Source organism: Cavia porcellus, unplaced genomic scaffold, assembly GCF_034190915.1.
Source record: "Cavia porcellus strain 051 isolate PalLab524CR breed Dunkin Hartley unplaced genomic scaffold, mCavPor4.1 scaffold_2, whole genome shotgun sequence".
In the NCBI taxonomy this organism is placed as follows: domain Eukaryota; kingdom Metazoa; phylum Chordata; class Mammalia; order Rodentia; family Caviidae; genus Cavia; species Cavia porcellus.
The window spans coordinates 116,048,106-116,064,679 of NW_026947485.1; the positions used below are offsets into that span (position 1 = coordinate 116,048,106).

The 16,574-nt window shown below is 37.0% G+C and overlaps 1 protein-coding gene across 1 annotated transcript; it reads right to left on the reverse strand.

Annotated features, from left to right (window-relative positions):
• Positions 1-5,278: 5,278 nt before the first annotated feature.
• Positions 5,279-6,217, reverse strand: LOC100730595 (olfactory receptor 2T12-like). The gene has a single exon (XM_003479519.2). It carries the CDS (start codon positions 6,215-6,217, stop codon positions 5,279-5,281), a length of 939 nt encoding a protein of 312 aa, XP_003479567.2.
• Positions 6,218-16,574: the final 10,357 nt, after the last annotated feature.

The window sequence follows — 16,574 nt, forward strand, 5'->3', positions numbered from 1 at the left end:
TAGTAACTTTTTTGTTGTCCTATTAACCTGACTTGAACCCCAGTATTGTTCTCCCCATCTTGTTCTGTCTGATTATTATATATTCTATTTTGTTTGATAGTATCAAGTTTGAGGGTATAGACAATCACTTTGAAGGCAATAAGATGTACTATGATGCCCAATATGGATTGACTATCATCCTTTTTTTTTTTTTTTTTTTTTTTGACGTCCTGTAGGGTCCTCAGTGTAGATTTTATTGGTTTTGTTCCATATTGTTTTGATCAATTTTATTATACCTGATGATATAGACAACTCAATTTGAAAATAGCAAGAGGCCCAATGGTAACCACTTTTGATCACCTGCTATTCTATTTTTGCATCATGTACTATGCCCACCCTTCTGTTCTAACTGACTCTGTTTTGCTTAGTCACATTTGTTTTTATTCTCTTCAAAAAAGTAATAAGAACCATGAGAGTAAAAAAAAAAAAAAACTCTAAAAGTCTAATTGTTACTGTAAAAAAGAGAGGAAAGTAAGGTGGACTAAGGGATATAACCGCAGGTATGTTCGAGAGTGTAGGACGGAAAACCATATAACAGCTCTTGTTGGATCATTGGACGGAACTGTCTCCAATTCTACTGTATGAATGTTCACTTTATGTGCTTTAATTTAGTGATATGGACAACTGTTTCTGGGAAGATAATGTGTAGTCTGTTAACTGGTGATTTCGTACTGTATATATTTTTTTCTAGAAATACTGTATTATTTGTACCCTTTTACTGCATTGTTTTTTTTTATGTCTTTTTTTTCTTCTCTCTTTAAATAAAAAATTGAGTAAAAATAAAATAAAATTTCTTTCAGTACCATAAGAATTAAACTTAAAACAATGCAAACAAAGTCTGATGTATTAGATTTGTGTTGCTTGTGAAAATGTCTGTTATCCATAATTTACAGGAGGAGAGATTTAATTGGGCTTCCACTTTAAGAAGGCTCAGTTCCAGATCTCCTGCATGCTATGGGACCTGGTGAAGCTAAGTTTCTCCTACTATAAGGGACAAGAAGCAGCACAGGGAAACACCAACAGGAAGGATAGGCTGGAGACCAAACACAGTCCTCAGAGTCACACCTCCATGAGCAGCCTGGGCACACCCAGAATTGTGCTGTCCCCATTGAAGGCTGTGTTCACAGCAGCCAAGAGAGCAGCTAAGGTTAACTGTCACGTGTTACCATTTAAACAATTCTTTGCCACCAAGGAAAACAAGAGTGACTAAACTTCACTATTTCAAACATGCAAGGCATTGACATGAATCTGTATAACTTAGATACTACTCCACTACACCAACTATCATGTCATTCCCATTTCCATGACTTCTTTTCCTAGTTAAATGGAGTATTGGTCAGTGGAGATCCTTTGTAACAATTAACATTTATCTCTAGCAAACATTTTAAAAGATGTTGAACTTAGATCCTTATGATCAAAAATGCTATTAATTTCCCAAAGAAATATAACTTAAATGAATACAAAAGTTGTATTTGTAAGGCTTTTAAGCTTATACTAATCATATGTTCTTAAAGATATGTTTCAAAAATAATGCATAAGGCTTTTCTTTTTTTATGCATAAGGCTTTTCTATAGCAACTTCTTCACACAAAGTTAGTGTGTGACTGGTCAGCACTGCTGTGAGCAAAGTGCCTCACTTAATGCCAGGAAGAGCTTCCCACTGACTCTCATCTCCATCTGTACACAGCTAGGATGAGAGGTGCAGAGAGAGGGACAAATGATTTTCTTCACATACCTGTGTGGCATTATATTCTTATACATATTCAGATTATTGAAGAAAGCAAAAGATTGCTCAAATAATTATATATGAGTTTCACTCATAGTCTGTCCTTATCAAGTTATTTTTATGTTTTTTTTTAACTTAAAGTGAAACTTATAACCAGTCATCTGAATGTTAATGAGTATTAGCCTATTTTAGTGGCCGGTGTATATAATGAATAATCTTTGTTTCACTTATATTATTAGATTTTCTGTTTAATAAAATTTGGAGTGATATTGTTCAATAACATGCTATATATATATATATATATATATATATATATATATATATAATATATATTATATATATAATATATATAATATATATATATATATCTCCAATTGAATAATAACTGTTACATTCCACTTTCTAGCACTGCATATATATTTATGAATATGTAAGCTTTTCTAATATTCTGTTACTTGTGGGTAAATTGCTTGCTATATAATCACTTTTAGTTTTCCTTGAGGAGAAATGCATTACTTATTTTTTCACTGGCATCAGTTGTGAATTTGAGATTACATTATTTCATGTGAAATAAGCTGGTGGTATATGAGCCAATTATTTCCACTAACTGTAGAAAAGTGAAAAGAATTTTTGTTCTCTATTTCACTTAAAGATGCTAAGGCAGTCAGAAAGTATTTTATTTCTGTTTTTAATATTTATTAATGTTCTTATTTTTCCTCTTTTAAAATACCTTATTGTTTTACCTTTATCTTTATTAGCACGTTTGCACATTGATTGTGGAGAGTTTCTATATGTACATGACTCATCTTAATAAATTCTTAATTAGTCCATGTGTGTGGTACATGATGAATGCGTTCATCTTTGGAACTAGATACACATAAATACAGCATCTGAATCTTTTTACTTCTTTCCTCCTCCTCTCCCAACACTTCTGCAAGTTCTGATCATCTCTTTTTTACATTTTAGGCTGGAAAAACTTACTTATGGATGCTGTAATTATTAAATGGTGCATTGTCTTATGATTTATAAAGATCCCAATGATATTTTCCAAACTCTTTTATTGATTCTAGTTACATAATTGTGACACAATGCTTAAATTTTATACTATGTATTTGGGATACTTATTGTCACCATGTGTTTAATGTTAGAGACCTGCATTATATTAACTGATTTTCTTGTCCAACTGTTCTGCACAATTTTTGGGTAAGGCTAAAGCTTAGTAACATGTAAACGCTTCACAAATGAGAATTAACACTGAACACACTTCACGAGGATGTGGCTATGACTGAAAGAGGAAAGTAAAAGTGAAACAGCAAGCTAAATGTACTCACAGAAGGAATACTGAATGAAAGATTTATATTGATTATGTTGGTATTTAATTATATTAAATCATTTCTGATATTTTTATAATGCTATTTACTATTTAGCTGTGCTATAAAGTACACTATTTGTGTTCAGTCAGTGTGGAATAAAATGCTCATTTACAATACTTTGTGAATGTGCAAAGGAGGTATTCAACAAAACAGCTACTGATCAAGTGGGCCTGTGTTTATCTGAACAGACAAGATTTACCACACAGTAAGTTGGCTGAGACACCTAAATGAGTCTCAACCATGACATCAGGTTTGGACAAATTCTCATGTTGGCATCTTTCTACACCTTCAAATAGTAATTCCACAACAGCTCCAGGCCCTGCAGAAGGATCTGTTGCTCTGTGCCTGTGCAGTGTCTTCAGCAGATTCTCTGCTTCCACGTTACAGGAGATGGGAAAACAGTTCTGCCTAAATCATAATCAGGAGGAAAGAGATATGGCAAACAAAGGACTCCGGAAAAGAAAATTCATGGAAGTAACCAACAGCTTGGTCTCCAGATATGAATTTTTAAACTACCCAGTCTTAGAGATTTTTTTTTTTAATTTCATAACTTTGTCTTAGAAAGTGAATGAATCATACTGATGAAACGTATAAATGTGAATGCGCAGTCGTACTTTTTTCCTTTGTGAAATCAAGATTTTCTTTACAAATGTCAAATTTATGGCTTTGAAATTTTTATACTTGTACAATAATTTGCCAACAAAAGATAAGAAATATCTCCTGAGCAGTTTCGCTCCTATTTTTTTTTCTTTCTTTCTTTGTCATTTTATTTTCCTGCAAAAGTAACACACTAAGGAGAGGCTTTCAGATTTTTAGGGGAATCATTCCACAGATGGAATAGGTTTAATTGTTACAAGGCAAAACCAAAATGAAGAATTTCAATTCACATGTAGAATTTGGGAGAAATCTATTACATATACACTTCCTCTACATGAAATTACTAAACTTCTGACAATAAATGACCACCAACACTAAACTTGAAGCAGCAAATGTGTAGAATTCACAAAAAAAGACAAAATATAATTTTATTCAAAACTTCTAATAGGCTTATAAATGTATGTATTCTTTTGTTATTGAATCAAAATTTGTTTGCTTTGAAACAGCTATGGATTGTCCTTTTCCCTCAAATCTGCAATGCTTTACAAAGGAAAATATGCAAACAATAGTAAGTAAATTTAAAGCTTTCAATCACATTACTTATCTTGACAATGTAAATTGAGAAAATTAGTTTTTAATAACTCAAGAAAGTGGGCTAAAATGAAAAAGCTTTGGTAATATCTGGAGCATCTGGAATTAGTGTTCATCCCTGTCAGAGACTAAAATAAGACAAAAACATTGAAAATAGACTGCGAGGAAGTTCATCAGACTTGTACCAAGAGAGGTAAAGGATCTTGCAAAGGAGGTGAGTAGCAGCTTTATTTATACCACCGCTGAGTGAACAGAGCAGAGGTCCCTCAACAAAATGATGGACCAACAGAAATATGTTCACGCAGAGAATACTACGTGGCCACAGGGAAGAGCAAACTGAGGGCTGTGAAAATGTGGAGAAGACTTTAAAACTTGGTACACTTACATAAGAAAAGTCAAGGCACTATAATGCTCTAATTTCAGTTTATATTGCTATTTAGTGTTATAGTAAGGTAAACTAAAGAATAGGGATGGAAATCAAACTTGTAGCTGCAACCTGTGTGGATTTTCAAAGGCAAAGGCCGGAGGGAATCTTTGAGGAGGCAGAGACTATATCGTCATCATACTTGTAAATTCCAAGGGCAGAAATGGGTTAAAACTGGTTGAGGAAAAACACTCAGATCTAAGCATTAAGTGCAGAGCAAATTCTGTCTTGATTTACAACAAATGAAAGCAATGATTTCTCAAAATCGCACAAGGGCCTTATTCTTTGAATGGAATGGTATTGTGGGAGTGTACCACAGATTTTTCCTAAGGCTTTGTGACTTAAAAATTTTTATGAGAAATAAAAATTTGCTTGCTAGTGAAAGCAAACAGTCCAATGTATGCTAATTCATTCACAATTATAAGGGAAATAAACAGAGAAAGCTGATGTACTCAGAAAGATTTCTCTGTAGGAAATCTCAAACACTGGCTGTGGGAGGTCTTTAAAGTTGGAGCAAATAAACACACTGTCAGTCACTTTTTAAGGCACCACACTGCCTCAGACACTTCCTCAGGGCTTCTTTGACCTCCTTGTTCCTCAGACTGTAGATCAGGGGGTTCATCATAGGGGTGAGGATGGTGTAGAAGACTGACACCACCTTATCATGGTTGGCTGACCTGTAGGATGTGGGTCTCATGTAAACAAAAATAGCAGCTCCATAAATGAGACTGACCACTGCCAAATGGGAGGAGCAGGTGGCAAAGGCCTTCTCACGGGCCTCTGTGGAGCGCATGCGCAGGACAGCAGCGAGGATGAGGCTGTAGGAAGTAAGGATGAGGGACAAGGGAATGAGGAGCATCAGCACACAGCAGATGTACATGAAATACTCAAAGGCAGAGGTGTCACCGCAAGCCAAATGCACCAATGTGGGGGCCTCACAGAAGAAATGATCGATCTCAAGTCTGCTGCAGAATTGGAAGCTGAGGGTAACGGCAGCCTGCATAACCCCATCAGATGCCCCTAGTAGCCAGGACCCCAAAGCCATTGTCAGACACATCTGCCAGCTCATGAGGGTGGCATACCGCAGTGGGTGGCACACAGCCACATAACGGTCATAGGACATGGCTGCCAAGAGGAAACACTCTCCACCCCCCACAGTCAGAAAGAAAAAGATCTGCAGCCCACATCCAGCCTGGGAAATAGACTTCTCTCCAGTCAAGTAACCATGAGCCATCTTGGGCACTGTGGTACAGACCAGCAAGATGTCCATGAGGGAGAGCTGGCTGAGGAGGAAGTACATGGGCTTGTGCAGCTGGGAGTCCTGGTGGGTCAGGAGAACAATGAGGCCATTGCCTATAATTGAGGTGAACACAACTGCCAGGACAACTCCAAAAAGAAACTGGTGGGCTGTGGTATGGTCAAAGAGTCCTAGGAGAATGAAATCCGAGGTGGTGTTCCCATGCACCATGATTTCAACCAGAAGAGATGCTGATGATGGAAAAGAGATGAGAGATATCTCATTACTGCAATGTTTCATGTGAAAAATTGACTTGATTATATGTAACCCTCAAAGAAATTATCTGTGTCAACATGAAGAAACCCACTTGAAATCTTTCCTCTGGGTTTTGTGAGTTGTTTATCTTGGATCTAATATTAGCATTAACTTTTTCTATCTTCTAGCCTTTTCATGGCATGTGCTTCTCATCTAAAATGCTAATTACCATAATAAATCCAAATTCTTGATGAAATGCGCATTGTATTTAAGTGTCATTTCTGCCCTCCGTGACACCAATATCATTGTATGAGAAGAAATTACTTATTTAATCATTTACATTTGTGCTGGCTTTCTATTACACATGGTAGTTATCCTTAAATGTACATCAAGTTCATGTTTTAAAGGTATGAAACAGGACTTCTCAGACAGAGAAAAATATTTCATTTCATAGCTGTTTTGTTTTTTGTAGTGTTCAATCAGCAAGTTGATTTCATTTCCTCTTTCAAAGTCTATATTACATTTACAAACATTTTATAAGACAAATGAGCTGCTTCCCTGTTTGTGTAAGAGTTTTGTTCTAAATTCCCTGCCTATCATTCTACAAACTACACAGTGCTCTGCTGTGACCAGTGTTTTAGCTTATGCCATGTTGCTTGCTCACATTTTTTCAGTTGCATCTTATTTTCAGATAAACTTGTTAAAATAAAATTGAAACACTGAAATGTGTTCTTAGCCATCCTAAAAAGCAACTAATCCAGCACTGTGAACAAATTATCTGCAAAGCATTACAGTGCTGGATGTTTAGTTTACAAAAGTGTGGGATTCGTGTTCCAGCAAACTGAATAAAGCAAATTTAAGTCATATAACCTTTGCCTTTTTGAGTGATGAGGTCCTAGGAACAACATTAACACTCTAACAAAGTAGGAAATAATTTAAGAGGATTTTCTGAGGTGTAGAGATTTGAGAAATGTGGCTCTTTTTTTAATGTTATGGTGGTCATAAAATGAAAAGACAATTTGGTGGTCATTTTTCACATAGGTTACTCTGTCGGTGATTCTTGAATATCCTTCCAGACAGGGTCTACCTTCTCTGTGGGGAGTGCATGCAGGTAGATAACACATCTTTTTCCCTGTGTCCTTGCATTTCCTTCCTTTCCTTCTCTTGCTCTCCTTCCTCTTTCAGAAAGGTCTGTCTCATGCCTCTTCTTATCCATCTTTTATCTTATTCCTCATTATCCTTTGGGTTTCTCATGTAGGAAGTGCATGAAATGTGATATTTAATGTGGTCTCACATGTCCGATATGGTCTCAGATGCAACACTTTTCCTACAAATGACTTAAGTGTACCTTTCTTTGTAGTAGAGCACAGATTCAGTAATGTTGCGGAACACAAAATGAATATACAAAAATCAATAGCAACCATTACACTAATCATGAACACACTAGAAACAAATTCAGAAAAAAAATTCCATTCACAGAGCCTCAGGAAAAATTAAATACTTAGGAATTAAATAACCAAGGAAGGCAGGGACTTCTAGATGGCAAACTACTGCATTCTGAAAAAGGAGACCAACCAGAACATCAGAAAATAGAAAGTTATCCTTGCAGGTTTTGAAATGCCATTGATTTTATGTGCCAAGCTTAAGCTTGTGTTAGCTTTCTAATTTTGTCCTGAATCAAACCGAGAAATCTTTCTGTCTACAACAGAACTTTTATTTAGTGATTTATGTATGTTAAGTTTTTCAAAAAAGAGAAACCATGTGATATTAAAAGCTGAATGTCTGAAGATTTCAATTAACATTTTTCATACTTGCATCCATCTCTCTACAAATCACTCCGGGCTTTGTTTCTTTGCACAGAGTAGTACTGCACTATGTACATTGTTTCCAGCAAAGTGGGCATTTATATGACAGTTTAAAAAGATAACTGTGTATGTGTAGAACATCTTGAATATTATTTCACAATGAAAAGAAAAATATATTGACAACTGCAGTTGTTATGAAGCGCTTATTTCTACTTTTAAACTAAATATCAGCTACATGAACTAAATCCAATACGTGTTACTATTAAAACAGATTTAAATTTGATTCTATTGTTTAAACATTTGAACACATCTAACTAAGTTAATCTTTGTCTTTCAGGTTTTAAGCTAAATCTTGTTCCCTAAAAGAGACTAAATTCTAAAATTACCTTTTATTGGTTAAATGGAAATACTGTTTCCTCGTTCTTGCCTTCACGTCATAGATGTGAATAACAGAAGAAATTAACTTCCTGGCTGTATAGGAAAATGCCATGGGTATGAACTGCACCTCTACTTCTGTGGAGAGCAAATTTGATTGTTTATTCTTATAAGCATTAAACATTGTAGTTGAACTCCTGGTTCTCTGCTTTCTTCTATGTGGAACATTTTTGCTTTAATATCACGATGTTTGTGCATTGATATTTTCAGTGTGTAACCACTTTGATGCTAAGATTTTGCTGTTCTGTCTCCATTTTTTCTTTACCATAGTAAATAATATTATCATTAAAATGATGGTGATAAACAAGCTAGATTTTAACTAATCAAGCTACATGTCTATAATAAAGCATAATTGACTTAACACTACCAATTCATAGAACTTTCCCTGGCATTCCTTGATCAAGCGGAAAGACGTTCTCACATACTATTCAAAAAAATTAACCAGGTCAGTTATGTGGAGACACTGAGACTTCAGACAACTACATCTTGAGATGTTTCTAAATTTAGTTTGACTTTGCAGAGGCGTACACTGAAAACATTTGTGATTTTCTTAGATTCTCCAGAAGGCAAGGCAATAGTGCTAAATGCACACATTTACTAAGAGTAGCAAGATGCTTTGCTGTAATCAAAGCAGTATCCTCATAGAGACAACTTTAACCAGATAAGGAGCCAAAACACTCAACTTCTTTAATCTAACATCAAATGTGATAAATTTATTGTTTAGCCCATCAGCAGCTGTACCATGAAGGGCATTTCTGTCTCTGATTTGCTAGTGCCAGAGCTGTTCTAGCTTGTTGGACAAGACGCCCACACCACAGAGACATGGGAGCTAACTGTTGCACTGGGGCATGGTTTAGTTCAGCACAGGGCAGCAAAGGCATTCCCTTTGTCTGTGCTTTACACACCGGACCCCACATAAACACAGGTCCTAAGCCCAAAGGGCAGTAGAGGCACAACCCCTAGTTACAGCGCTTGAGCAGTATACTCGGTCTGCATGCAGGGCTGGAGGGTTTCGGTTATTTGCTTAAAGTTAACCACGACAGAAACAGGTATTCTGCACTTTCGTGCAATGTGCTTTGCATAGTCTGCCTCCAGGGGCTCACAGTGCTGAATAACTAAATAAATTCCTGAACTCACTGTCTGGAAGGACCTCCAAGCCTCCTAATTTCAGGACTGTCCTAGATTTTGAAGATGATGTGAACAATAGGTCAGTTGTAAAGCCACACAGCACTTGTAGGCATGTGGGTGAGGCTCTGAGCTTAATGTGTGCTACTCTGGGAGTCATTGCTAAGCATGTCCTCCATGCAGAGGCCCCAACTTGCATCCTCCCTACATTCATCACTGAAACTGTTTTCCTTCCCTCCCTGGCCAACAGCACCTGCCATCTGCTTTCTTTCTACATGAATTTCACTACTCTGCAAAGGTCCTGTCAGTGCAATCATGCAGCTCTGTGTGTGTGCACCAGTGTGTCTGTGTGACTGCTTTGTTTCACTGAGCTCAGGGTCCCCAAGCTCACCCACTGTCTCTCATGTGTCAGAACTTTCTTCCCTCCTAAGGGTGAATGTAATATTTGTTATTTGTTGTTTATTCACTCATCTATGAACATTTTTGTTGCTTCTATTCAACTTATTGATATGCATGAATATGCTAATAGTAGTTAGACATTATTATTTTAATTACGTGGACCTGTGTAAGATGTGCATAAATTTCAATGAAAATAAAAGATGAAAAAAAGAGAAAAAAATAAAAGATGCTTGTGTTTCTAAAGAATTATATCCACAATTTACAAAAGTAAGCACATGTTTTTCTTGTAAAGTTACTACTTTAAATAGTTTGGGAACATATAAGGCATTAGCTTTTCACATTTCAGTGGAGATGTAGGATTTGTGCTTTATCCTTATGTGAAATAAGTATATTGATGTAATTGGTACTCTGTGTCTAATTTTCTCATCAGAATGCTGTAAGACAATTTGATGAAAATTAGTTGAATATGTTAGTAAATAAAATAAAATCAATAAAGTCAGAACATTTCACTAAAACGTGATAATGATGAATTTTGTGTTCCATTAAAATCACCAATTACCGTTTCTAATTGTATCACTGTGACAAATGGCCATTAATTATTGTATTTTTAATTTATAGAACAATGAAATTGCTTCAGAAAATATCTTATGAATGGATCATAGATACAAAGTGTGGTTAAAATGAAAAATGCAGGATTTTTCATTTTATAATAAACAAAATAACTGCAAATAAATAAAATTGCTATGTTGAAAATAAAATAGCTATGTTGAAAAGAAATCAAAACCTTATATTCTCTTAGACAGGAGAAGCAAAACCCACTATCCAAAAAAAAAAAAAAAAAAAAAAAAACTTATACCTTTTCTCCCTTTATTGTGACTTCCAATAGCTGTAGAATTCCTGCTTCTCATTTGTTCTCTTTCCACAGCCTCATACATACACTGGTCAGGGGGCTGTGGCGTTCTCAGAGTAAATCACACTTCTTTGCCCTGCAAATCCCTTGGAAGCCATAAACACATCCTTCCCTTAATCATCAATATCTTTCAGAAAGATCAGAGAAAATTTAGAAACAATGTCTGGTTTATTTTTTGCTATATCTCACAGATATCTGCTGTAAAATTGCTATATAAAACTGTAAAACTTTTCCCCAGTGTAATAAAATTTTTAAGAAACATGTTTAGTGAAAAATGAAAGAGTAACAGCTAAGCTTTTCAACAAAACTGACAGCTAAACACAAGCATTATTAGGTCATGACAATGTCAGCGGGCCTGTGTTTTAAATTTCAGATTGTGGAATGGCTAACAGAGAGGTTCCACATGTACAAATACAAAGCCTATGGAATGTTTGGATTTCAAATTCTACAACCACATCAGTGGATGTGAAGTGAGACGCATGACGCACTCACCTAAGAGGGAGAACATGATGGCCCCATGGTGGGGAACTGCATCCTTGCTAAGCATCATTGTCCGGCTGTGGTGAGGACTGCCCAGCCTGGCCATGTGGGCTTCACCTATATCAGTGTCTGAGGGAGTGGCCTGGCACTGACCTGGCTTTATCTCATTACTATGCCAGCCCTGTGTAAGCCTGCCACTGTGGACCTAAAAAGGCTTAGCTGCTGTAGACAGCTGACAGAAGCCCACAGTTTCCAGGCACTTTCCACTTGCTTTTGGAAAACTGTGACAATTAAGACAAAATCTTTGAGGGGGAAAAGTGAAATGCAGAAAAACATTTGTGAAATGAATGATGGTTTCAAAATACACTAAGGTGAGGACTGGTGGGCTTCTCGAATTGCCTATCTAAAGGTGACAAGGAACAAAAAGTTGAGCCAGTCTCTGGGAGACAGCTTTTCACCCAGAACAGGACCTTGCAGTGAGATGAAGCCCTTGGTTCAGAACATTGGCTGTGTTTTTCTCCTTTACACAATTGCACCAAAAACCTTGAGTGCTGCGATTGTACTGATCAGTAACATGTGAATGTGAAGTGTTTGAGTCTCTCTCATCTAGTAAACGATAATGGCAGCGGAAGTGCAGCAGACAGCATTAATCCCTCTAAGCTCACCGCAGGGCAGTCTCCTTTGGGATGCACTTCCTGATCTTTTAGTATTTGTTCTTAGTGTGTTCCAGGTCCAGGGAACCTTCTATCCGACTGTCATCTTTTACAACTTGTGAGACCTTGAGCTGGCCATGAGTGTATGTGAATTTTCCAAACTGCAGGAAGTTAAAAATACCGCCCTCAGATAGGTGATAAGGAAAACAGCCCTTTGCTGTTAATATACAAGGACTGTACTGCCAATTTGTTTGCTGATAGGAAACTGTATGTCAGATTTGGTTCAATTCTACTTTAGCGCACCCAGTCCTGCCCAGACTAAGGACATCACTGATCGTTCACATCTGCATCTACAATTTTGGTCAAATTGCTCCTGCCTGTGAACGCCGTAGGTTCCCAACCAAGACACTATTTCAGTTCCAAACTAAACTTCCATAGACAGTATTTGGTGATTATTTATAAAAAATACATTTTCCTGTTCCTGGCATGAGCCAATCAAGACAGCAGTGTCATGAAAGTTGTCCCTGTCATACATGGGGAGGCAGAGGCTGCTGTGATGAAGATCAAACTATGAAGAATGAGAAGCATGTGGAGATGAGGGCCTGGAAATGCTGAGCCTGGTGGGTGAAAGGACCTAACACTGAGTCCTGTGTCAGGAAGCACAGAGGACCTAGGAGCTGGGGCCTGAGGAGATCAAAGACAAACTGAAAACAGTGAGTGCAGAAGCACTTCCCCCTCTGCAGTATACAGTGCAGGGTGAGGAGCTGCCACTCTTCTCACTGAGGGCTGCATCTGTCAGAGAGCAGTGGGCCCAGCCCTGCAGTGACCTTCTGCTGGTGCTCACTGAGCTGTCATCTATTTTGCAACTATTTATATTTATACAAGTGAACAAGGTATCCCAGTAAGAGACAGTGAAGCCAGCAGACCTAAAAGGTGTAATGCGATGAGTGCAGAGTGAGGGTGAGCAGCTAAGTGAAAGGGAGCAGCAGGAATCAGCAGTGCATTCACAGTACCATGACAACAGTCGGTCAGTGCCTTCCAGGAACAACCCTCAGGCTCAGGAGTTTCCACGCCCCAGTCAGAAGATAGAAACTGCAAATTGGATCTAAAACCAAAACCTAAGGCTATGCTATTACAGTAATGCATTTAATCCAAAATAAAATCCAGAGTGAAACAGTGGCTTCCTCCACCCCAGCTTTCTTTCTTGCCTCTCTAATGTGTCTGGTGACAGCACCTAACACTGCAGGAGAAGTGTGAGGTGAATGCAGAACAGGGGCAAACACCTCACAGTATCTCCCCGCAAGACAGTGGCCTTTGAGGAAATCTATTGTGAGGAGTTGATAGGATGGAGATGGATTCAAAGATACTGAGCATCATTCTTTGCTCTCATCCTATGAGGACACCAATCATTTAAACAGCTGCCCATGTTCCTGTGTGACTTTTTCTATTACAGAGTCAAAAAACAGATAGAAAGAGACCAAATATCCAGACAGAGCATGATGTGAAATAACCTCTGTAAACAGACTCTCTCCCTCCACCCACATAGTCAGCACAGCACCCCAGGATCCCCTCAGCACCCTGCCTGGGCCCATCTTCACCTGGGGACATGCCTGCTTCCTTTCCCCTGGGAGCTCCTGTGGTGCATGCACCAAAGTTTGAGCACAACCAGGGATGCAGCTCAGCGGCACAGCATCTGACTGAGCAGGAAGTACATGGGCAAGTGGAGCCTGCAGTCCACTCGGATGAGGTGGAATAGGGTGATGTTCCCCAGCACAGCCATCAAGAAGAGAAGACAATGGCAGCAAACAGAAATCCATTTATGCTGCCATATTGGAAAAGACCAACCAGTATAAAGTCTGTCCCAGAGATTTGGTTTCCTGTTTTCATAGCTTAAAATGAAATTTCAAAGCAGACAATATATGAAACATCCATGGAAAACTGTAATTGTCTTTTAAAAGAACAAATGAAAATAATGATATACAAATGATATTTCTGAAATCACTTTAGATGAAAATATAGCTTTGTCCCATTAGGTACAATAAACCTGACTATAAGAGTACATAGCTGCTTCTACTTATTTTTGGATTTTCACTGGTGATGGATACCCAATAGTTATAGATATTATTGGATACCTGTAATGTTTAAACCCATTATTTGATGTGGAAATATCAAAATGAAAAAGCAAAATCATTACCATTTTTAAACTGTAGGTGAAGTACTTATATTTTCCCTTTCATTACCATTTTTAGCAGTAGGAAATTTACTTATTTTTTTAACCTCTGAGTCTTCCAACTTGTATTTTAAATCTTAAATTACAAATCACAAAGTGAAAATAGACATTTACTGAAAGCATAATAAAGACATTTTCTGAAAGCATAATAAAGACATTTACTGAAAGCAAAATAACTTTGTAAGGATTTGTAAGGATTCTGATGATGGTTTTGCAAAAATTACATTCTCATATTCTGCATATTTTATGGTAGTGGATTAAATACTTTTGCACCACTGAAAATAGTCTACTGAGTTCTTTCCTAAAAGTCACATTTAGTCAAGGAAGAGTCGCTGCATAATAGTACAATTTTTAGTCTTCACTTAATCTTTGTCTTTCTTTTGTTGGAATAGAATAAAATCTTAAGATGGAATAAAATCTACAGTAATTTTTGAAGGTGATATTATAGCCTTTATGAAATATGAGTTGACACACATTGTTTTTGTTATAAAATTAGGTAAAATTTCACAAGTCTGACCTAACATTCACAGTGATAAGGGTGAACTTGAATTTGTCTTCCCAATTTAACATAGCATTAATGAGTCTTTGACTGAAGTAGGCTATAAAGTAGCCTCCAAAGTAAGTATTGAAATACTTTCTTTGTTTCTGAAAAAAATTTGAACTTTTATACATTTTTTAGAGTAAGTGACATCTTGCTAATTACAGGCTCTTTGTTCTGAAAATACATGAAGGTATGGTCTGGAGCATTACTATCCACTGTCAGGATTTACTTGGTCTCAACGACACAAACAACACCTTGGTAATTTGTCAGTTTCAAAAGCTTATCTCATTACTATAGGGCATATCTTTAATCTCCATTTCCACCACTACAATATGCCTTTTTAGTGACCTCCAATTGTTACTAATATTTTACTTCTTCGGTTTTTCATTTATAAAATATAAAGTTAATAAGATGCATAGTAAAGGGATTTTTATACAATGTGAACTGAGGAACAAAAACTTCTTGGAGAGTTTTAAAATATAAAAGACACTAAAAATTCACCCTAAAGTGATTGCTTTTCATTTTTAAAAGGTTATAATTAGATATATATGTTGACTCTTAGTGTGTTATGCTACTTTATTGAACACATACATGTAAATATTACGTTTCAAAAACTGTTGTGTAATGTATTAATAAATATTATGATATGAACTATGACATGTTGATAGGTGTAAATATTTTAAATGTCTAATTCAAGATAAGTAATAGGTATTTTACTCCCTATGTTTATTATTATTAGGTGTTTTGGTTATAGGTGGCTGGAGTTCTGTATGCCTCATATATCAGAATATCATTTCCTTTTCCTATGTTTGGGAAGTTTTCCTTAATTTTTTCTGTGAATAACCTTTGTAGTTCCTTTGTTTGTATTCCGGCTTCTTCATTTACATTCTTTATTCTCAAGTTATAGATCTTCTTGTCATCTTCTAGCCTTTGTATTGTTATTGTGTGTTTCCTTGTCTTTTTTTTTAAAGTTTTCCCTTTCATACTCCCACATTGCAAAATTGTCCTCCAGTTTGGATAATCTACCCTTAGTTTCTTCCAAGCTGATTTGCCATCTTTATGAGTTTTTAATTTCCTGGTAATCTCTTTGAATCTGCTTCATGTATTCTATATTTTTTTATATTCTCCACCAAATTGTTCTCTCCTTTAAGTTCCTCCCTTCTTCCATCTGTGTCTGCTTGAAGGGTGCTTAGTATCTCTTTTATTAATCTTCTTATATCTTGCTTTATTTGGCTAAATATTTCACTTTTGAACTTGTCTTTGAGATCCTGAATATATCTCATTATGACTACTGGCACTGTATCTGATATTGCATGTTTGCTGTTCTCATTCTCCTTCGTATTTACCTGTCCAGGGTCAGTGTTCTCAGGGTTGGGGCTTGGGGACTTTTTGTTGTTGCTTCCTCTTCCCATCTGTTTTGCTTCTTCCAGGAGGCCCCAGTTTCTTTCTTTGTTGGTTACAATTCTGAAGCGTGCTGGCTAGATGATCCTTCACACTGCCATGTGCCAGTGAGCTGCAGACAGGGACAGTGTATGCTGGCCCCTCCCCTCCGGATCAGTCAAGCTGCTGTGGCCTGCACTACTGTATTACTTTGTACCGCCTCCCCTCCGGACCAGCCAAACCTCCAAGGCCCCACTGGGCCATTGTGGTTAATGTGCACCACCACTGCAGGGACCTGACCTCAGATAATCTATTCAGTCTCAGCCAGGTCACATGACTTAGGCCTAGCTCACTCTACCAATCCCATTTGGGAAG

What these genes read in the sequence shown, in the direction of transcription:
- LOC100730595 (XM_003479519.2), bottom strand. Translation starts at nt 6,217, where the DNA reads ATGGTGCATGGGAACACCACCTCGGATTTCATTCTCCTAGGACTCTTT.